The sequence below is a fragment of the Peromyscus maniculatus genome, chromosome 9 (assembly GCF_049852395.1).
Source record: "Peromyscus maniculatus bairdii isolate BWxNUB_F1_BW_parent chromosome 9, HU_Pman_BW_mat_3.1, whole genome shotgun sequence".
NCBI classification, from domain to species: Eukaryota; Metazoa; Chordata; class Mammalia; order Rodentia; family Cricetidae; genus Peromyscus; species Peromyscus maniculatus.
Window position 1 is genome coordinate 710490 of NC_134860.1, and position 21160 is coordinate 731649.

General features: G+C 40.5%; 1 protein-coding gene across 2 annotated transcripts in view; it reads right to left on the minus strand.

Moving 5' to 3' along the window:
* Appl1 (adaptor protein, phosphotyrosine interacting with PH domain and leucine zipper 1) overlaps window positions 1-18292 on the minus strand; it is a 48883-nt gene extending 30591 nt beyond the window's left edge. The window contains exons 1-8 of one of the 2 annotated variants that reach the window (XM_076544098.1): window positions 18083-18292; window positions 13241-13339; window positions 11483-11542; window positions 10318-10389; window positions 7028-7115; window positions 5683-5724; window positions 4626-4684; window positions 93-239 (exon numbers count right to left, since the gene is read on the minus strand). In XM_076544098.1, coding sequence (XP_076400213.1) covers window positions 93-239; window positions 4626-4684; window positions 5683-5724; window positions 7028-7115; window positions 10318-10389; window positions 11483-11542; window positions 13241-13285 — 513 coding nt within the window. In that variant the 5' untranslated portion in view covers window positions 13286-13339; window positions 18083-18292. Of the gene's footprint in view, window positions 1-92; window positions 240-4625; window positions 4685-5682; window positions 5725-7027; window positions 7116-10317; window positions 10390-11482; window positions 11543-13240; window positions 13340-17217; window positions 17424-18082 lie in introns of those variants that run through there. The other variant, XM_076544097.1, reaches the window with a different exon arrangement.
* Between the last annotated feature and the right edge of the window lie 2868 nt (window positions 18293-21160).

Here is a 21160-nt window from a genome sequence, read left to right on the forward strand (position 1 = left end):
ACAGTTTGCAATATCCTTATAGTTAATGCAAATATCAAGCCTAATACAAGGTTTTTAGGACAGATATAACCCAAAACATACTATAGTATTACCTGAGCCTGCATGTATCCAAGTAGAGGTTCTAACAAAGCTATTTTCTTCTTGTACTGAAGAGTATTTAATGCACAAAAATAATGCATCATGGTCTGATGTTGTTTCTTCCTGGAAGTATACACATCCTCTGTTACTTCGTACTTTACCTTTGAATAAAGAGTAAAATATTAATTAATTTTGAATTATCTTCAATAGAAACTATAAAGAGGATTCTATCAATGAAAACAGTGTATGAATAACCACTGAACATAGCTTTTCTATTTTCTACTCTATTGAAAATCCATCAACACACTGGGTAAACAGATTTTTCTGTTTACCAACCATATCACTTACAAAATGCATATCTGCATATAACTACATATGTAAATATCTGCAACAAGCATGACAGAGCCCACTATATGGATTATTATTTAGCCAGTAATATCTGATCTTATTCAGCTCACACCACAAATTCTCCCTTCCTGGTTTTCTCCCTACCACTCTTTTTTTCTACCTGCTCATTTTCCTTGATTCACATTTAAAATACATATGCTACCCTGAGTTATTTTTCTCAACAAATTTTCATTGAGCACTTACAGAGGCCTAATATGTATTAGCGTCTTTTCCTCCTTTTCTTGGAATACCAAGTTCCAACATTATCCAATGCACCAGTGACTTGGTGGTGGTAAATTTTTATCTCCTCCCTAGTATTCTCCAAATACCAAAGGTAAGCTAGGTTCTTTACGTGCTTTTGTGTATAAAAATGAGTGTTTATATGATCGGAAATGCACAAAATCAAAAACAGCTTCTTCCTCATAACACCTGTCCTTCCTTGTTTTTTCTTACTTCTCTCTAGGAAATGTCAGTTTGGAGTTGACCTCCTACTATATATAGGACTTGTCATTTCTCTTTATGAACTGTATCTCTCTCTCAAAAGTAGGGTTGGGAAGTGTGTCTCAGTGTGTAGAGTGTTTGCCTACCATTCACAAAGCCCTGGGTTCAATTCCCAGTGAGAGATGAGGAACAACTCTCAAAACTCCTTTTTCTCTTCTTTTAATAACAACCTTTATTATGACTATGCAAATTATTCTAGTACTCTTTTTTGTTTTGTTTTATTTTTTTAGTTTTTCGAGACAGGGTTCTCTGTGTAGCTTTGGAGCCTGTCCTGGAATCCTCTTTGTAGATCAGGCTGGCCTCAAACTCAGAGATCTGCCTGCCTCTGCCTCCTGAATGCTGGGATTAAAGGCGTGCTCACCACTGCCTGGTTCTAGTACTCTTTTTACTGTATTCTCTCTAGTATGATCCCTTTCACATTTTCATTACAGCTTTTGTTCTATAACTGTATGGTGTTACTTACCCACTTAACATCCTTTGATGACTACTCACTTCCTCTAATGCAAATTTCAAGGCCATAAATATAGCAATTTGGCCCAAACTATTCTTGGCTGGGCTTTGGGGAGGGGAAGGGGCTGTTGGTCTGTTTTAAAACACTGTCTCTAGCCGGGCAGTGGTGGTACACGCCTTTAATCCCAGCACTCGGGAGGCAGAGCCAGGCGGATCTCTGTGAGTTCAAGGCCAGTCTGGGCTACCAAGTGAGTTCCAGGAAAGGCGCAAAGCTACACAGAGAAACCCTGTCTCAAAAAACAAAAAAAAAAAAATAAAAAAATAAAACACTGTCTCTTTCTGTAGCTCTGGGTAGTTTTGAACTCCGAGGTGGCCTCAAACTCACTGATCCTCCTGCTTTTGCCTCCCAAGTACTGGGATCATGTGTGTGAGTTAGAACACCAAGCCCAGCCCCCAACTACATCTCTCCCCAAATACATCCAAAGAAATGAAAGGTAATGGTTTCCTCCTATTGCCACATGTTTAGAATTTAGTGAAACTTGCTAAAACTGATACTGTGCATTTATTATCTAATTGCATTTTCACAACAGTTTTGTGGGGTTTTTGTTTTGCATAGAGGATAAAGGCATGGAATTAAGTAGCTAGTACATAACTTCAAGTAGCGCAGCAGCAGACCTTAGCTTTGTCCCCAGAATCTCACCCCACCGCCAGTACTCCAAACCCTTCTATTTTCCAATCCAGAAACACGTCTCAACAGAAAACCTGCTTTGGTTTTAGGGATTTCTGTTGTTTGGTTTGGGGATTTTTTTTTTTTTTTTTTTTTTTTTAAGGAACGTCCTTTTCAATACCCAAAGTGTTGTCTACTTATCTACAATGCATATGTCACCTCCTGAGTATGTTTCCCAACTCACCGATAAAGCTCTATCTGTACAACTAGCAAAAATCTCTATTACTGCATTTAACTCATGTTAGCCCAGTCTCTTCATCCTTGTGCTCTGGAATGGAGTCACACAAAAGCCTTCCATGAATGCACAGGAGAGCAAGAGTGGAGCCTACCCACATTGTTCCCACAAAGGATCCAACATACTGCTTGATAAATAGGTGTTCAACAATTTTTCTAATTAAAGATGAATACTTTTTTAAAAATACTTGGAATAGCCAAAAGCAATATAAAATATGCCAAAGTTTATAACCTAGACCATCTAAGTCAAAATAACTAATGTAGATTTCAAACTTTGTATGTTTTATTGGGTAATTTGTGAACTAAAATTTGAAACAAAGCCGTTTTGGGGAATGATCACTTTGTGAGACTCATTCCCTTTTATGTTACACTGGCTGCACATTAAACGCTAGTCGGTTGTCAATTCCCACAAGCAGTCAAACGGCCTCTGCCTACAGCTGTGGCCAGGGTTGTAAATACCAAGGCCTGCACAGCATTCGCCTCATGTGCAAGCATTGGTACAAGCTGTATCTCAAGCCTTGAAATCATCTAGAACTTGGTAATATTCTCTTCTTTAATATTTACTTAAGTGCATTTGTCCTGAAATATTGTGTAATACTTCTGAGTTTCACTTCTTAAAGAACTATCAAAACATAAATATTCCCTTTAAGTAGAGAAAGCCTCATACCAGAATTTCACTGAGTTCTGTATGGGACAATTCACTGAGGTATGTGTGTGACTTACTTGGTTTTAATTGAAGGGTTTACAACACGCCCCCCACGGTACCATTTACCAGGCGGACACTTCCGCCTAGCCATTTCCGGGTCAAAGCGTCTCTCGTAGCCAGGATACCCGGCGGACCCGGACATCTCCGCCTAGCAAGTTCCGGCCAAGGCATCTCGCGTGACCAGAATCCGTGACGTTACATGGCTACGTAAGCGCGCTACGTGACCATGTGATCTACGCACATGCGTGGACTAGTGACGTGTCCTGGCCACGCCCCCAGCCGGTTTTTAAAGCGGAGCGCCATATTCCCAGCTCTCTCTTCTCTCCTCTTCCTCTTCTCCATGCACGTGTCTCTCCCACAGGCCTGTGCACTCTCTATCCCTGTATTTCTAATAAACTCTTTTTTTTTTTTTTTTTTTTTTTTTTTTTTTGGTTTTTCGAGACAGGGTTTCTCTGTGTAGCTTTGCGCCTTTCCTGGGACTCACTTGGTAGCCCAGGCTGGCCTCGAACTCACAGAGATCCGCCTGGCTCTGCCTCCCGAGTGCTGGGATTAAAGGCGTGCGCCACCACCGCCCGGCTCTAATAAACTCTTATAAGCGGATTCTGTCGTGTTTCGTGACACTTCCTTGCAGGGTAAGAACACAACGCAGCTAAATAACTAACATTAATCATATGTTTTTTTAATGAGTTTCCAGCACAGAGTGTTACCCCAATTTAAGGTCACCTTTTTCTCACCCAAACTACCATGAATACCTATTTATACACTTATATACATACTTTCATATAACCTGAACACAAAACTGAATTATCTTTTTTTATTTTTTGTGATTTTTTCTTTCTAAGATTATAATATAATCACATTTCTCCTTCCTTTTCCTCCCCCTAAACCTTCCAATATGCCACTCCTTGTTTTCTTTAAAATTCATGCCCTCTTTTTTCATTAAGTGTTATTGCATGCATATACTGTATCTCACAAGGTATTTCTGAATACACATGTGATCAGATGAAAACAGAATATATGCAGTATTATCATAATACAAAACAAAAAAAACACCAAGTTTTTTATACTGAGAAGCAGCTACACTTTTAAAACAGTTATGTTTAATTATAATATCAAACACTGGCAGAATAAAAGCATTTTGTTTAAACAGACCAGTGATCAGAAAGGTTTTGAACAGCTAGGAAAAAATAATTTAAGAGTAATACCACAGCAACAATCTATTGGCTCTATTTTTAAACAGGAAAAACTAAATCACCTAATGAAATGTCCATTAACTGTGATGTTGAAAAAGTATACAGAGAACGGAGAGATAATGGCTCAGCAGTTAAAAGCACTCACACCTCTTCCAGAGGATTTAGGGTCAAATCTGAGCACCCACATGGTGGCTCACAACCATCTGAAACTCCAGTTCCAGGGGTTCTGACTCCCTCTTCTAGCCTCCCCAGGTACTTAACACACATGGTACACAAACATACCTGTAGAAAAAACACCTATACACATGAAAAATACATTTAAAATGTTTTTAAAAGTGTGTACACATACCTTGTCATTTTCTCTCTTTTTTGACAATCGACTGTATCTGTTAATTGCAGCATCATGATCTGGAAAACAGAAATGAGTGTTAACAGTAAACCATACTTTGCAAAACTACACCTGTACTAGAGCTAGGTAAAAATTCTCTACCATGTGATTACTACATTCAACTTTTCCCCACAGCCTCGTTTCCCTTAAATTATGTGACTATGTATCAAACTGTGAGAAAATACTAACTTCCAAAGAAATTATTATCTATTAAAAATGCCTGTTCTTTTCCAAAGGGAAATGGAGGAACAATGGATCTGGGAGAGTGGGGGTGGGGATGGGAGTGAGGGGGGGTGGGGAGGTCAGGGAGGTGACTGGGAGGAGTGAAGGGAAGGGAAGAATGTGGTAGGAATGTATTGTATAAGAGAAGAATAAATAAAAAGAAAAAGGAAAAACATTATTTTCAATTAAAAATTGGAAAACTCTTTTTTAAAAAAAAAAAATGTGGTAGAGTGTTTCCCTAGCATGCACAAGGTCCTGGCTTCAAGACCTGGCACAGAAAGAGAAGAGAATATGAGTGGAAAAGAAAGAAAGAGGAAGGCCAGGGAGTGGTAGTACAAGCCTTTAATCTCAGCACTCAGGAGGCAGAGGCAGGCATATCTCTGTGAGTTCGAGAACAGCCTGGTCTACAGAGTTAATCCCAGCAAAGCCAGGGCAACACAGAGAAACTCTGTCTCAAAAAAAAAGAAAGAAAGAGAGAGAGAGAGAGAGAGAGAGAGAGAGAGAGAGAGAGAGAGAAAGAAAGAAAGAAAGGAAGGAAAAACTGGAATGTTTAGGAAATAAGTAAAAGAGAATATTTAGACCCTCTTTAGGCATTACGAGGATAGCAAATTTTAAGACTGCTATAACTGCCATTCAAATATTTTTTTGTAAAAAGCATATTCAAAGTATCTCCACTGATTTAAATGTTATATCAACCATTTAATTGAGCTAATTTTTTTAATTACAAAAAAATCAGCAATGATGTACACTAATAGATGAATGAAAGAAATTAGTGTATAACACATTCAGCACTTACCATTACTAGCAATCTGAAATACCTCTTTTAGTGTCAGTATTTCTGAAAAAGTTCAAAAATAATTTCAGTTTAGCATACTTATGAAATATTTTATCCTATTTATAAAGCAACTAGTACCATTTAAGCCATAACTAAAACTCAAACAGGAATTTATAATCAAGGTGAAAAGATTAGTTTCAGTTGGTCTACTAAGCATTCAAAATCATTAGCAATATATCACCAGAAGATCTACTTACCATAAATACAAGACAAAAGCCACTTTAAATGTTAAGAAATGCAAATACTGACAATACTAGAATCTAACATGTTAATTTGTTTTTTATATATATTAATAATTTCAAATACTGAGTGAAAAAGAAAAGATTATGCCATTCAGTCTCCTTAGATTGTGACTTGTTCTTTCTACCTTGGAACTGACTACTCTTAAGGATCATTTCAGTTATTGGTTCCATCTCTAAAAGACACTTGTCTTTAATTCAAGCTCTTTACCATTCACTGATATGCAGGACTTTTTTTTTTTAACCTACCTTCGAGTTTATAAACTATTAAAAGAACCAGATCTATAGACACTCATTTGGTCACCAACTAACCTTATTACCTACCAACTAGTAAGTGTACTAACTACTACAGTTTAGATATGCCTGTGCCTCTAGTCCCCTGCCTACATAAACCTCTACTCTGCGCCGCTATCACCTTTCCGCCTTCTTTATTCCCTCACCGGACTCTTACAACTTCTTAGTCTCCTAGATAGCAAACTCACTCTCTTCTCTCTGAAAACAAAGGACGGTGTCTCTTTGCTCCTTTAGAATCCACTGGCTTGTTTTTGTTCATATACTTAAGTTCAACATCTTTACCATGCTTCACTTCCATCTCATCCTCTTGTACATTCATCTCTTGCCTTGCTTCAGCACGTCCAGCACTGATTTCTTATTATTCTCAGAATAAGTGATATATTTCTACAACCTATACCTTTGTGAATTCTCTTCTCCCTAACAGAACTCCTTTCTTTCTCTTAAGACATTTCTCTTCATTGTAAAATGCTCATGTCATGTTTTTGGTAAAGCCTTTTTGATCATTTCCTCTGAGCCCACATAGCACCTTCTCATTACCTAATTATGAAACACTGTTGTGCTAAGCCATCTACTTTTTGAGGAAAAGACATTATTATTTGTTAGGAACTAGTTTAATATCTATCAAGCACTTCCATAAATGTTTAGTAACTGTTTAAACTAAAAGTGGCATGTTGTGGTCAGAACTGGTTTAGATAGGAAATAAAATGCACTCTACTAGCACTGATCTGACAACTGATGACTTTATGATATAAACATAAGGTTGACTTCAATACCTTTCAGATCTCTTTCTTTAAACTGGGAAATGGGGAACATCATGGCATCGGCAAGTTGAGTTGAAAGTACCGCATGACAAGAACTAAGCTAGTAAAAGAAAGACCAAAGAGACCAAATAACTAACAGATGACACAACTAATAAATGTCCATACATAGACATTTGCCAATGTTCTATAAATTTCAATCTAGTCTTTTAAAAGACTGATATAGTTTTACATATGGAAACAATAAAAATTATGTAGTATAATATGAAATATTATATGGTAAAAGAGAAATTCCTACCAGGCGATGATGACACACACCTTTAATCCCAGCACTTGGGAGGCAGAGGCAGGCAGATGTCTGTGAGTTTGAGGCCAGCCTGGTCTTCAAATTGAGTTCCAGGATAGCAGGACTACATAGAGAAACCATGTCTCGAAAACTCAAAAAAAGAAAAAAGAAATTCCTTATTTTTCTACTTGTTTTCTTTTTGTGAGACAGAGCCTCTCTACATAGCTCCAGTGGTCCAGGCTTGCCTCGCACTCAGAGATCTACCTGCCCCTGCCTTCTGAGTGCTGGGACTAAAGATGTGCGCGATCATGCCCAGCCTGAAACTTTTAGAAAAAAAATTTAGGAAGATCTTTTATTTGACAACACTCTCTTAGATATATCAAAAACACAAGCAACAAAATAAAATGCTAAAATGGACTCTATTAAAATAAAAACTGTGCACCAGAAGATACTATCAAGAAAGTTAAGATAATAAAGAGAATGAAAAAACATTTGCCAGACATGTCTTACGAGAAATTTGAATCTAGGTAATGAACTCTTACAATTTAATAATAAAAAGTAAATAGCCCATTTAAAAATGGGCAAATGGCCGGGCGGTGGTGGCGCACGCCTTTAATCCCAGCACTTGGGAGGCAGAGCCAGGCGGATCTCTGTGAGTTCGAGGCCAGCCTGGTCTACCAAGTGAGCTCCAGGAAAGGCGCAAAGCTACACAGAGAAACCCTGTCTCGAAAAAAAAAAAAAAAAAAAAAAAAAAAAAATGGGCAAAGGATGTGAACAGATACTTTCCCAAAGACTACAAATGGTTAATAATCACATGAAAAAATGCTCAATATCGATTAACTATCCAAACACTGCAAGTCAAAATGACTTTACTCCCATTAAATGATTACTTTTCATTTTATTTTTATTTTTTTTTTTTGGCATTTTGAAACAGGGTTTCTCTCTGTAGTCCTGCTGTCCTGGAACTCACTCTGTAGACCAGGCAAGCCTCAAACTCATAGAGATCCTCCTGCCTCTGCCTCCCAAGAGCTGGAATAAAAAAAAGCCATGTGCCACCACCACCCAACTCAAATGGTTATCATTTTTAAAATAAAAATTATTGCTAGGAAGGATAAAAAAAAAATAGAACTCTCTTATACTGTTTATAGGGTACACATAAAATAATCTGGTGATCCCTCAAAAAGTTAGATACAAAATTACCACAAAACCAAGCAATCCCACTCCTGAGAATATACCAAAAAAGAACTGAAAGCTGGTATTTAAAAGGTCAAACTAGGGGGCTGGAGAGATGGCTCAGCGGTTAAAAGCACTGGCTGCTCTTCCAGAGGACCCAGGTTCAATTTCCAGCACCCACATGGCAGCTCACAACTATCTGTAACTCCAATTCCAGGGTACCCGACACTCATACAAATATACATGCAGGCAAAACACCAATGCATATAAAAAAATAAAATAAAAGCTCAAACTAGTATATGAATGGTCATAACTAAACAGAACACCCATGAATGGATAAACAAAATGTGGTAATATATATCTATACAATGAAATTTATTCAACCAAAAAAAAGGAATGAAAGGCTAATTTAATTTATATAAACTATCCAAACAGGCAAATATATAGAGACAGAAAGCAAAATTATAATCATTGACAAGGACTTGGGAAAATTTGAGGGAAAGTGATAGATTAAAGGGAAAAGACTTCTTTTAGGATAATGAAATGTTTTTGTTTTGTTTTGTTTTGTTTTTCAAGACAGGGTTTCTCTATGTAGCCCTGGCTGTCCTGAAACTCACTCTGTAGACCAGGCTGGCCTCACACTCACAGATAGCTAGCTGCCTGCCTCTGCCTCCCAAGTGCTGGGATTAAAGGCTTATGCCACCATCACCCAGAAATGAAAATGTTCTTGATCTAGACAGCTATTATGGTTGTACAACACTGCAAATAGATTAAATATCATTAATGTTAATATATTTTATTTTACCATAATTAAAAAAAATAGAAAATATTCCTATAAGCATTTTTTTTGTTTACTTTAAGTGCCAGGGGTCAGAGCCTACTACTCACATATGCTAGTCAAGTATTCTACCACTAAGCTACATCCCTAACCCATTAGTATTACTTATACTGTTAGCCTCAGAAAATATTCTGCTATGATGAGTTATTAAGATATTAGAAAAGCTGGGGCTAAGTGGTAGAGGACTTACCGAGCACATGTGAGGCCCTGGGATGGATCCCAAGCATGGCAAAAAAGTATGTATATGAGAATAATCACACAAACAATCACAGCTTTTACAGCAAGAGTAGAGAACAGTTATGGTTCTCCATACACATCTCACTACTTTTCTTCTTCTAACTTCTAGACCTTCATGTTGTTACTGTTTTGTGATCTGTTATGATTAATGGTTTGAGAAATTAAGGACTAATTTTGGCTATTTTGCATGGATTAATGAGGACTGAACAGTAAAGTGTTGCTCAATAGCAAAAGAAAAACCACAAAGTGCCTAACTACAGCAGACAGCTTCATTCTTCTCTGTCTATATCAAATAACAGTAAAAAAAAATTTTTTTTGAATGTTTCATGGAATGATTCATCTATTCATAGGAATAGATGAAGCTCACAGATAAGTTTATTCTGGGGAAAATGTTTTAATTAGATAAGAAAATATTGATATTATGAAAACCATCATGATGTGGAAATTGTGCCTTCTGATACTATTCTTTGTAACAAAACTTCTTATAGAATCAGAACTACATTGCTTCCCCACATAAAGGCTGGGAAGATGGCTCAGTGGGTATCAGCACCTACTACCAAGTCTGATGACTGATCCCTAACCCCAAGGATTCAGATGGTAGGAGAGAACCTATTCCTGCAAGTTGTCCTCTAACCACCACACACAAACTATGGTGCCCTTGTACTCACTCATGAACACACACAATATAAATTTTTATAGTTTTCAGTAAAAGCTGAATAACTTGAGTAACTTAGTTATAAAACCACCTATTCAAACAAGACCAAAACTTACCTCATCTATAACCTTTGAAAACTGCTGTAAAGTAGAGCTCATAACTTCATCATCACCCCCCAAAGGAAAACGCTGAAAATTGAGAAATACATATGAGATAAATGTTCAATGCTGTATTTTTATGAATAACAGAATTTGTGCTTTCAAGTAATGTTAGAAACTTCCAGCCTCAACTGAATGTACCAGGCTCTACTGACTCCCCATGGGAGACCTTGACTTGGAGGAGGTGGGAATTTGGGGGTGGGTTGGGGGGGAAGGCTGGGAGAAAGGAAAAGAGAGGAGGAGGGATTGTGGTAGGTATGTAAAATGAATAGAAAATTTCTTAATAATAAAACAAAAAGAAACTTCTAAAATTTTGAGCATGCTCCAAAAATACCCCTTTAATAAAAGAATCTTCATAATTAATCAACACTATTTTAAATGTCTATAAAGTAATCAACTAACATGATATACTGGAATGTGTAGCACAAATTCTAATTGGACTTAATAATTAAAAACCCAAAGTCAGATATTGGGGTAAATGCTGAAAGATCAGAGAAGTAAAGGAGCAGCCGAAGTCACCTCTCACCTCCCTGACTCCTCAGACCAAAAAGGAGATGAGCTCCTGTCACCACCCAACTATATATATATATCACTTTCTGTTTCTTGTCTATACAGACCTACAGACCTCTATGGTTTACTAATAGCTAGCTCCACCCTCTGATCTTCAGACAAGATTTATTTGTTAAAGCACAAACAAAATATCATCACAGGAATGTACTCAATACTAGGAGTTCAAAGATTTGGCTTTAGCTCAGGTTTCTCCAACAACTAACAGCATAAACTTGAACAAAGCTCAGTTTCTTTGTTAGTAAAAAGGAGAAATCTAGAAAAGCAGACAACCGTGGTTCTAACATTAAGTCACTAACAATAAGGACTTGGTGAAATTTCAATGGCGTATTTTGTAAATTCAAGAAGTCCTACGAGGCCATGCATGGTAGTGTATGCCTTGAATACCAGCACTCGGAAGGTTAAAGCAGGAGGACCAAAAGTTTGAGAAGAGCCTGATCTATATGTTTAGAGCCTTGCTCTAAAACACTAAAAGATTCTGGATGAAAAAGTTTTCACACACACACACACAGAGTTACATATGTTAAACCATGCTTTCAAATCTTGCTATATGTACCTGCTTTTCATATTCTTTTAGAAGTTTCGATGTCAGATGTGTTGCTGCACTTAGTTCATTCTAAGGAAAAAGACCAGGATTCAAATTAGCACAATATACAGTTAAGAAAAAACGTTAACTGATGATCTCTAGGCCACCTTCATTTATTATCACTTTATACCATACATGTATTTTTTTTTTAACTTCTCAGCAATGGAAAAGGAACTACCATTAAAAGTGTTAACTGGGGTGAATGATGTGAAACTCCCAAAGAGTCAATAAAGAAGTTAAAAAAAAAAAAAAGTGTTTCAAAAGAAGATATAAACCAGAAGAGAAGCACTGTCAAGGAATTCAGCAATGTTACAGGTACATACTTTTTCCTTTTCTTTTTTTAAGACATGGACTTATGTAGCCCAGGCTGGCCTCAAACTTGCTATGTAGCTGAGGATGGCCTTGAACTACTGATCCTCTTGCCTCTGCCTCCCAAGTGCTGAGATTACAGACATGCAATACCATACCCAGCTTTAGGTACATGTGTTTTATCTGTTTTTCTGTTTTGTTTTAAGGGGTTCTGCTGGTGAAAAATAAGCACTAAATATATTTAGCGCTAGAGGTAAACTGTACATAATGTCAGCAAGATCTATAGAGATTCTATGAGAATGACTGATTATTCTTCAATTTAGAGACTAGGAGCATTCAATAACATAACAATGTGCTTAACATGGGACCTAACAAAGCAACACAGCCAGAAGAATGGCATTTTGGTTAATTCAGTTTTTTTCAGTCTTGATATAATAAAATAACGCTTCACTTTTTAACTGAACATCTGTGGCCAGAATGAAGCCTTGTAAAACCTATGGGGGGTGGGCGGTGGGAAGACACAACTATCATAGCAATAGATAAAAAAGAAGGAAAACAAAATTAATATACTTAACTAATCCCAAATAAAGTACACCAACAGAACACAGGCTGCTGTTAACACTTATAAATTATACAAACATAGACAAGTTTTGTCTACTCTACAAGAAAACTCAGTCACAACCTTCTACTAACTAGATAAAGGCTGGCTACTTTCAAAGCCTTTACTCCAGAAAAAAGAAAGGACTCCTTAAAGTTGAAAGCATGATTAAGAAAAATACAACAATATGGGGTCTTCAGTCAGTTCCCTATGAGTAAACGCCAGTAAGAAAGCTCTCACTATGTTTGAGGAGAGGGGGCAGACTCTATACTGAAACCTAAGTCCTGTAATATAATATACTTAGTATTTGTCTTGGCTAGGGTATCTATTGTTGGGAAGAGAAACCATGACCACAGCCACTCTTATAAAGAAGAACACTTACCTGGGGCTGGTTACAGTTTGAGAGGTTTAGTCTATTATTGTCACTGCAGGGAAGCATGTTAGCCTGCAGGCAGATGTGGTGCTGGAGAAGGAGCTGAGAGTTTTACATCTTAATCTGCAGGCAGCAGAAGGAAATGCCATACTAGGCCTAACTTGAGCATAGGGGATCTCAAAGCCCACCCCAATAATGACACACTTCCTCCAACAAGGCCACACCTCCCAATAAGGCCACTCCCTAGGGCCAAACATTCAAATACATGAGTCTATGGGGGCCATTCCTAGTCAAACCACCACAGTATTCATTCACCCTTTCAACAGATAATACTCTGGGCCTAAGAACAAGTGAAGTACGTAGCAGTAAGTCAAGGAGACACTACCTCTGTCCTCAGGTGCTGAGAGTCTCTTTTAACCAGTATTGTGTGAGCCTTTTAATTCTTTACCTGTGCATCATAAATCCGGTGCATAGCTTGGTATAATTGGTTCATATAATTGGAAATAGCAGTAGCATCTTCTTCAAATACACCCAGTAAAGATCTTGTCTATAAAAAAAATTAAATTTACATAAATCAGTATATAAATCAGACAGTGAAACATTTTTCTAAAAGCAGTAAAATACTAGAACTCTAGTAATTCTGACTTTTAATCTATTTAAACTCTTTTGATAGTAATGTCAAGAAGTCAAAGGATTTTTTATTCTGTTTCATTTCATTAAAGTAGCAGCATAAAGCTGGGCATGGCGGGCAGTGGTGGCACACTCCTTTAATCCCAGCACTTGGGAGGCAGAGGCAGGTGGATCTCTGTGAGTTCAAGACCAGCCTGGGCTACCGAGTGAGATCCAGGAAAGGTGCAAAGCTACACAGAGAAACCCTGGGGGGGGGGGGGGGGCGGGGAGCTGGGCATGGTAGTGCACACTTTTATCCCAGCATGTGGAAGGCAGAGCAGATCTCTGAGTTTGAGCCCAGCTTGGTCTACAGAGAGAATTCTAGGACACCAGGACTACACAGAAACGCTGCCTCGAAAAACAAACAAACAAACAAAAATAGCAAGAAGAACAAGGGTGTGCTTACAAATTAAAACAGGAAGCAATTCATGGTGGCACTACCCTGCCCCAATACACACATACAGTTGTTCATTTTAAGATAGGGCAAGCCGGCCTCAAACTCATGGTGGTCATTCTGCTTTCAGCCTCTGAAATGCTGGGACTACAGACATGAGCCACCAAGCTCTAATTTTTCAACTTAGCAACTAATAGGCCACAGGCCATTTTACTGGGACTGGAGAAGCTACAGCACTAGAAATCAAATCCATGGCCTTGACTGCTAGGCCAGAGATCTACCACTGACCTACATCCTCTGCCCAGTGGGTCACTTTTGATTAGGATTGAAAGATCTATTTTAAAAAGGTGTACACTAAGCCAGGCAGTGATGGTGCATGCCTTTAATCCCAGCACTCAGGAGGCAGAGGCAGGAGGATCTCTCTGACTTCCAGGCCAGTCTAGTCTACAAAGAAAGTTCTAAGACAGCTAAGACTATACAGAGAAACCCTGTCTCGAAAAACCAAATAAATTTTTTTTTAAAAAAAGTACATTAGGAGCTTTTAGAGTTTTCCTATTCTTTATTATTCTTACTGGATTATTTTCTAAATAAACTGAGAAAGATATATACCCAAAAGCATTCACCTCAGCCCTATTTATAAAAGCAGAACTTTGGAAAAACTCTAAAACAATGAGAGATGGATATGGTACACTTGCTGTAGTCCTAACTATTCTGGAGGCTGAGGCAGAGGGATCTCTCGAGCTAGCCTGAGCAACACAAGAGTTTCCTCTCAAAACAAAACAAGGATCTTTTTAAAAGACATGAAAGTAAGAAGACTAGTTGGGAAGAGAAAGGGAGAACAAGAGAGGTGAGGGGCAAATACAATAAAAATGGAAATGTCATAATAAAATTGTTATGTGGAATTAATATATGCTAATACGCTAATAAAACATTTTAAGAGACGCCTGTTAAATCACTTAAGGAAATATGCAGGCTTGGAATCTTTATCTCAGAATACCACGAAGACATTTAAGCTGTAAAGTACTCATGTAAAAAGCTGGATATGGTGGCAGGTGCATGTAACCCCAGTGCTGGGAAGGCATAGACAAGCAGGCCCTTGGGGCTTGCTGCCCAGCCAGCCTGGCCTATATGATCCCCTGAGATCCCGGTCTCTATGGAAGACACTATCTCAAAACAACAAGCTAGGCGGAGGCTGAGGAGGAATGGCACCTGAGTTGGCACTCTAGCCTCTCCATGCGTGTATGTACAAGAACAGCTGCATACGCATAATCACGTTCTAATAGGGCTGGGAGGGTGGCTCAGTAGATAACGCCCTTAGCCTGCAAACTCGAGGCCCAGAGTCCAGATTCCCCAGAACCCATGTAAACACTGGGCATGTGTGGAGATCCCATGCACTCTCAGCACTTGTATGGCAGAGACAGGATAGATACCTGGGGCAAGCTGGCAAGCTGGACTAGCTGAATTAGCAAACCCAGGGTTCAGAGAAAGACCCTGCATCAATAAATAAATGGTAAGCAATCAAGGAAGATGAATCAATTCTGGACCTCCATGCACATGAGCACACATACACAGACATGCAAACACATGCATACATACATGAACAACACATATACACACACAAATTAAATAAATAAATAATAAATAAAAACAAGATTGAGGATTTATCTTAGTGGTACATCATTTGCCTAGCAAGTGCAAGATCCTGGATCCATTCTCCAGTCCCCCCAAAAATCATTGTTTTAAATTAAAAAACAGGGGCTGGAGAGATGGCTCAGTGGTTAAGAGCACTGGCTGCTCTTCCAGAGGATCAGGTTCAATTTCCAGAGCCCACATGGCAGCTCACAACCATCAGAAACAGTTCCAGTTCCTCTTCTGACCTACGTGGGCAAGTGGTACACAAACACATGCAGCCCGAACACCCACCCACATAAAAGCAAATTTTAAACTAAAAACAACAAAGCAACAACTGGAAGTCCTTGTGGTTCAAGCTTGCACTCAGCAGTCAGGGGCAGGAGGCACTCGTGTCTGAGGCTGGCCTGGGCTACAGAAGGAGCCTGATTCAATCTGTCAACTAATTACATGGAAAATTCAAGATTATCTCGTCGAAAGTCACAGACAGGGCACTGGCAACCCATACTCTTTATAGTCTTTATGGGCTATAAAAAGTAGACTGAGTAAAAGAAGTTCAGTGTATTGAGTCTTAATTTTTAAAAAGTAAAAAGATAAAGTTACACTGACCAATACAACCACAAAATTGTTGCAAATCATCTGAAATATCGCTTAAGATTTTACAGAGAAAGTCATTAAGCAAAATTTAAACCATCTGTGAGTTTCTCTTCCTCATATTGCCTGATAAGAGTATATTACCTCCGAGCAACTGGCCTATGAAGATAGCTTTCAGAATGAGGAAAAAAAAAAAAATCAATTCTACAATCAGCGCCCAATTTCAACCTGGAAATCAGAACTGGCACAAAATCCATGGCAAATGTGTCATCCAGGAAAACAAGCTCTAGCCCTTTTCTTTTCCTGGGGGGAGGGGGGGCGGTGGCATTACACTATAAATGCCATATGATATGTATTTCTCAGCCAGCAATAGTTAAGAAATCCAACATTGTTTTATATCCCTTACTATATACAAAAGCGGCCATAAGGATGAAGTGGACGCAAGTCAGAGGCCCTAACACCTTTTAAAAATACAACTGATTTCATTCCGTACTGATAAAGAAATCCAGCAGTCACGCTTTCCCAAACTGTCTTCAGCTAGAGCAACCTCACCAGCATCCTTCCCAACTGCACAAAACAGGGCTTTTATTTTGATGAGTTTATTCGGGCCAAGTCTGCAAACCCAGGGCTCAGCAGCGTCGGCGCCTTCCCGTCACCCGGGGGGTGCCCAGCTCAAGTGACAGCCGCCGGCCCGAGACTCCGGACACGACACCCCGCGGGGAGCAAGGCGCGCGCCCCTGCGTCCACCGGCGTGGCACACTCCGCCTCGCAGCCCCTTCCGAAGGAAACCAGCCCCCGCCGCGCCCCGCGTGCCAGGCCTCCTCCGAAAAAACGCCAGGACCGAGGGCTTATCTCACCACATCGTACCATCGCGATAAAAAAACCCAGCACCTCCCGTGAAAGGCAGAGGAGACCCGGCGCGGATTCCAGCAAGCGCCAGGCCCCGCCGGGGACAGCGGCGGCCGCTCCGTCTCAGTCCGCGGCCCAGCCGTGCGGGCCTCCAGCCCGGCCCGCGACCGTCGGGCGCGGTCCCGGCAGGCAGCGACCCCGGGCGGCGGTGCCCACCTGGGCCGCGGGCACCTGAGGCGCCAGGCCCGCGCTAGGCCGCGCGCTGTCCTCGGCCGCCGCCCGCGCCTCACCTGCGGACTGTCTTCCAGCGTCTCTTCAATGGGCAGCTTGTCGATCCCCGGCATCGTGGCGAAGGCTGGGCGGCGGCAGGACACTCAGCAGCCGCCCACAGCTCCGCGCGCCGCCCCGCCTGCAGCAGCTGACCCGGCCCGCCCTCTCGAAGGCGCCGCCGCCGCCCCAACCGGGCTCTCCGCGGCGGCCGCGCGGGAAATCCCGCCCCTCCAGGCCCGTCAGGCCCGCCTCCGGCACGCCCATTGGCTGGCTGCGACGTCCGTCACCGCTGCGGGGCTGGCCGGGAAGATTCCTTCCCCGACCGCCGGCCGGGCTCAGAGGTGTGACCGCGCAGACCGCCCCGTCGGCGAGCGGGCGTCGCTCTCCTTCCCTTTTTTGAGAATGTCAGGGACTGTCTCTGTCACGCTGGCGCGCGGTTAACCTGAGCCTGGAGTGAAGACCGCTCGGGGGAACTGGAGGCAGTTTTACCCCTGCACCGTCTTGCGTCAGCAACCTTAGAAAAAAATCCCTACTGCTGGCCCCATAACCTTTCCAACCCTGCTCCAAGTGTTCAGTCTTAACTCCTGCTAAGTGGTGCTAACTCACAAATCTCTGAAATCCGAAATTGTGTCATTAACGGCGTTTACGGTTAATTGGTAGATAGTAGACCCCAAACCGTCTTTTTTTTTTTTTTTTTTTTCTGGACACCTGGCTATCAACGTACTGAGTTTAAAACCCTTGCCTTTGTTGACAAGTCATTATTAGTTCTTACCTGGCCTTGAAGTTTGACATGCTGAAATTATGACCACCGCCTCTCCTATATATCACAAAGGAAGATGCCTTTTAAAATAAAAATGAAAAAGATACAATTGCTGGGGAACATACCTCCGTCAGTAAAGTGTTTGTCTCGCAAACTGATTGGATTTCTGTTTCACGAAGAGATTTTGAAAGAGACTTAAATAGCTTCTTGGTTCTCCTCGACTGTAGGGTTGAAGCTCACACAGTTGGAAATGGGGCGTGTAAGGGCTAGAAAGCTGTCTTTTTTCTGTTCTTGTTGCGACCTTTTCTCCAGCTTCACACTGCTTTATTTCTCTACTGTTATACAAGGGGGTTATCAGGATACAGAGAAAGTGGCAAAAATCACTAATATTTCCCAAAAGTCTACCCGTTAACCCCACCAATCCCTTCCACTGTCATTCAAAAAAGTATGATTATTGAAAAAAAAAAAAAGCATTAGCTTCCTGGTTCCCAGCTACTTCAACTGAACCAAATCCAAATCCCATAGAACAAATCCAAATATGGTAATGAACATGAAGTTACGTGTTTGAAATTAAAGCTACTAGATTTTTCCCATGAGCTCTTGAAAGATTAAAAAATTGTTTCAGAAGTTGTATGATAGACTTGTATTATAGTTTCACAGAATTATCCTTAGTGTTGTGATTCTTGTATGAGAACTCACCCCTTAGATTCTCTACCAACTAGTCACCCTCTTGAAGAGATGCTTAGTTTTGAAGAAAGGTGGTTTGGAGCCAATTCTTACATTATATGAAAAGTTCCAACTTGTATTACGGTATTTTATTCTTGATACCTCTTCTTACTAGGCTAGCACAAACAGGGTGCACCTGGCTTGTAGGGAAGCAAAACTTTCAAGCAGGGTGTGGTGACACATGTCCGTCATCCCAGCATTCAAGAGGCAGAGGCCCAAGGATCCTTGCAAGTTGAAAGCCTTGGTCTAGATATGGACTTCCAGGCCAGCCAGGACTAGATAGTGAGACCCTGTGCCAGAGAAAGAGAGAAAGAGGGTGAGAGGGAGAAAGAAAGGGGAAGAAGAAGAAGAAGAAGAAGAAGGAGGAGGAGGAGGAGGAGGAGGAGGAGGAGGAGGAGGAGGAGGAGGAAGAAGAGAAAGAAAACCTTCAAGGTAAGTGACCTTTTTGCTTCAACTGTACTTTGTAAAAGGAAAGAAAAAGAAAGATAGAGATAACTGGTAATAGCCAAGAATGACAATTGTCAACGTATGCGAAAGAGGAGTACTTAGGTGATGAAACAAGAAGAATTAATCGACCAGCTTGGTCAAGTCGAAAAGAAAAAAGAAAAGGAAGAAGAATTATATTTAGCATCTGAATTATCTGGGTATGATCAAATTATCAAATTAATCTTCTCTGTTGTTAGTCTTAACTGTTTCTGTAAAGTGGGCTCAAGAGGCTTATATATTATCTTAAAAGGGCAAGGAGTTCTTGCCAAGCCTAGACGGTTAAAAAATAAAAACAATCAGCCAGGCATGGAGGTGCACACCTTTAATCCCAACACTCAGGAGGCAGAGGCAGGTGGATCTCTGTGAGTTCAATGCCAGCCTGGTTTACAGAGTGAGTTTTGGGACAGTCAGAGCTGTTACACAGAGAAACCCTGTCTCAAAAAAATAAACAAACAAGCAAACAAACAGATCATTGATGAGTTAGGTTAAGAAGTAGTTTAGTCAGATTATAAATTATAAAACTAGAAAGATTTAAAGTGCTTGTAAATTCAGGACACTGTATACCCTGTTCAACCAATGCGATTTTACTTATTATTTTAAAACATCTCTAAAGCTGGAAAATTCATATTTTCTTTTGATAACCAAAAGGTTAGTGGAATTTTGTTTTGTTTAGTTTTGGGGGGGTTAGGATTTTTATGATTTATTTTTATTTCATATATGTTGGTGTTCTACCTACATGTATGTCTGTGTGAGGGTGTCAGGTCCCCTAGAACTGGAGTTACAGACAGTTTTGAACTGTCATGTGGGTGCTGGGAATTGAACCTTGGTTCTCTGGAAGAGCAGCCAGTGCTCTTAACTGCTGAGCCGTCTCTCCAAGCCCTTTGTTTTATTTTTGAGAAAGTCTCTTGCAGCCCAAGCTGGCCTTCGTCTTGCTGTGTAACGAAGGATGAACTTGAACTTCGGATCATCCTGTCTCCACCTCCTGGGTGCTGGGATAGCAAGTCGGCCACCGTGCCTGATTTTGTGTGGTGCTGGAGATGAAGTGCAGGACTTCATGCATGCTAGGCAAGCATTCGACCAGCTGTGCTACATCTTCAGCCTTTTGTATAGCTAACCAACCAGTTCCGGGTAAGCCCATTTCCTCTTATGCAGGAAACAGGGTTGTTCAGAGAATGCCTTTGGGGCTACTGAGACTGGCATGTGGGTAACATTGTAAAAACTTTAGGCAGCTGGTTTATTTTATGGAAAGCAAATCAGAGTTAAGCAGCACCCATCAAAGAATTCTTAGAGATACTTTACACATATAATTCATTGAGACATTTCACGTGTAGTTTACAATAAAAAGTTATACAATCCCATTAATAGGCTTGTTAATTACTAGTCTTCTGAAATTATATTTACTATTCTTATAATTAGGTTTTTACATTATATTCCTTGAAGCGCTGGTCTGTAGTTTGTAATAGGGAAGAATCCAACAACCCAAATGATGCTGGGGCTTCACTTTTAAAAAATTATCCCCCTAGGTTAATGGTTTCCAAATGTAAGCACAGCACACACAAAAATCATCTGAAAGACTGTTAGTAGACAAATCCCTAAACCCTGATAGAAATTTCTGCTTTAGTACAGAGTAGAGCTGAGAATCTATGTAATACAACCTCTGTCAGCCAGGTGGTGGCGGCACGTGCACTCAGGAGGCAGAGGCAGGCAGATCTCTGAGTTCAAATCCAGCCTGGTCTACAGAGTGAGTTCCAGGACAGTCAGGGCTACAGAGAGAAACCCTGTCTGGGGGGGTGGGGAGAAGGAAGGAAGGGAGGAAAGAAGGGAGGGAGGGAGGGAGAGAGGGAGGGAGGGAGGGAGGGAGGGAGGAAAGAAGGAAGGAAGGAAGGAAGGAGGGGGGGAGGGAGGGAGGGAGGGAGGGAAGGAAGGAAGGAAGGAAGGAAGGAAGGAAGGAAGGAAGGAAGGAAGGAAGGAAGGAAGGAAGGAAGGAAGGA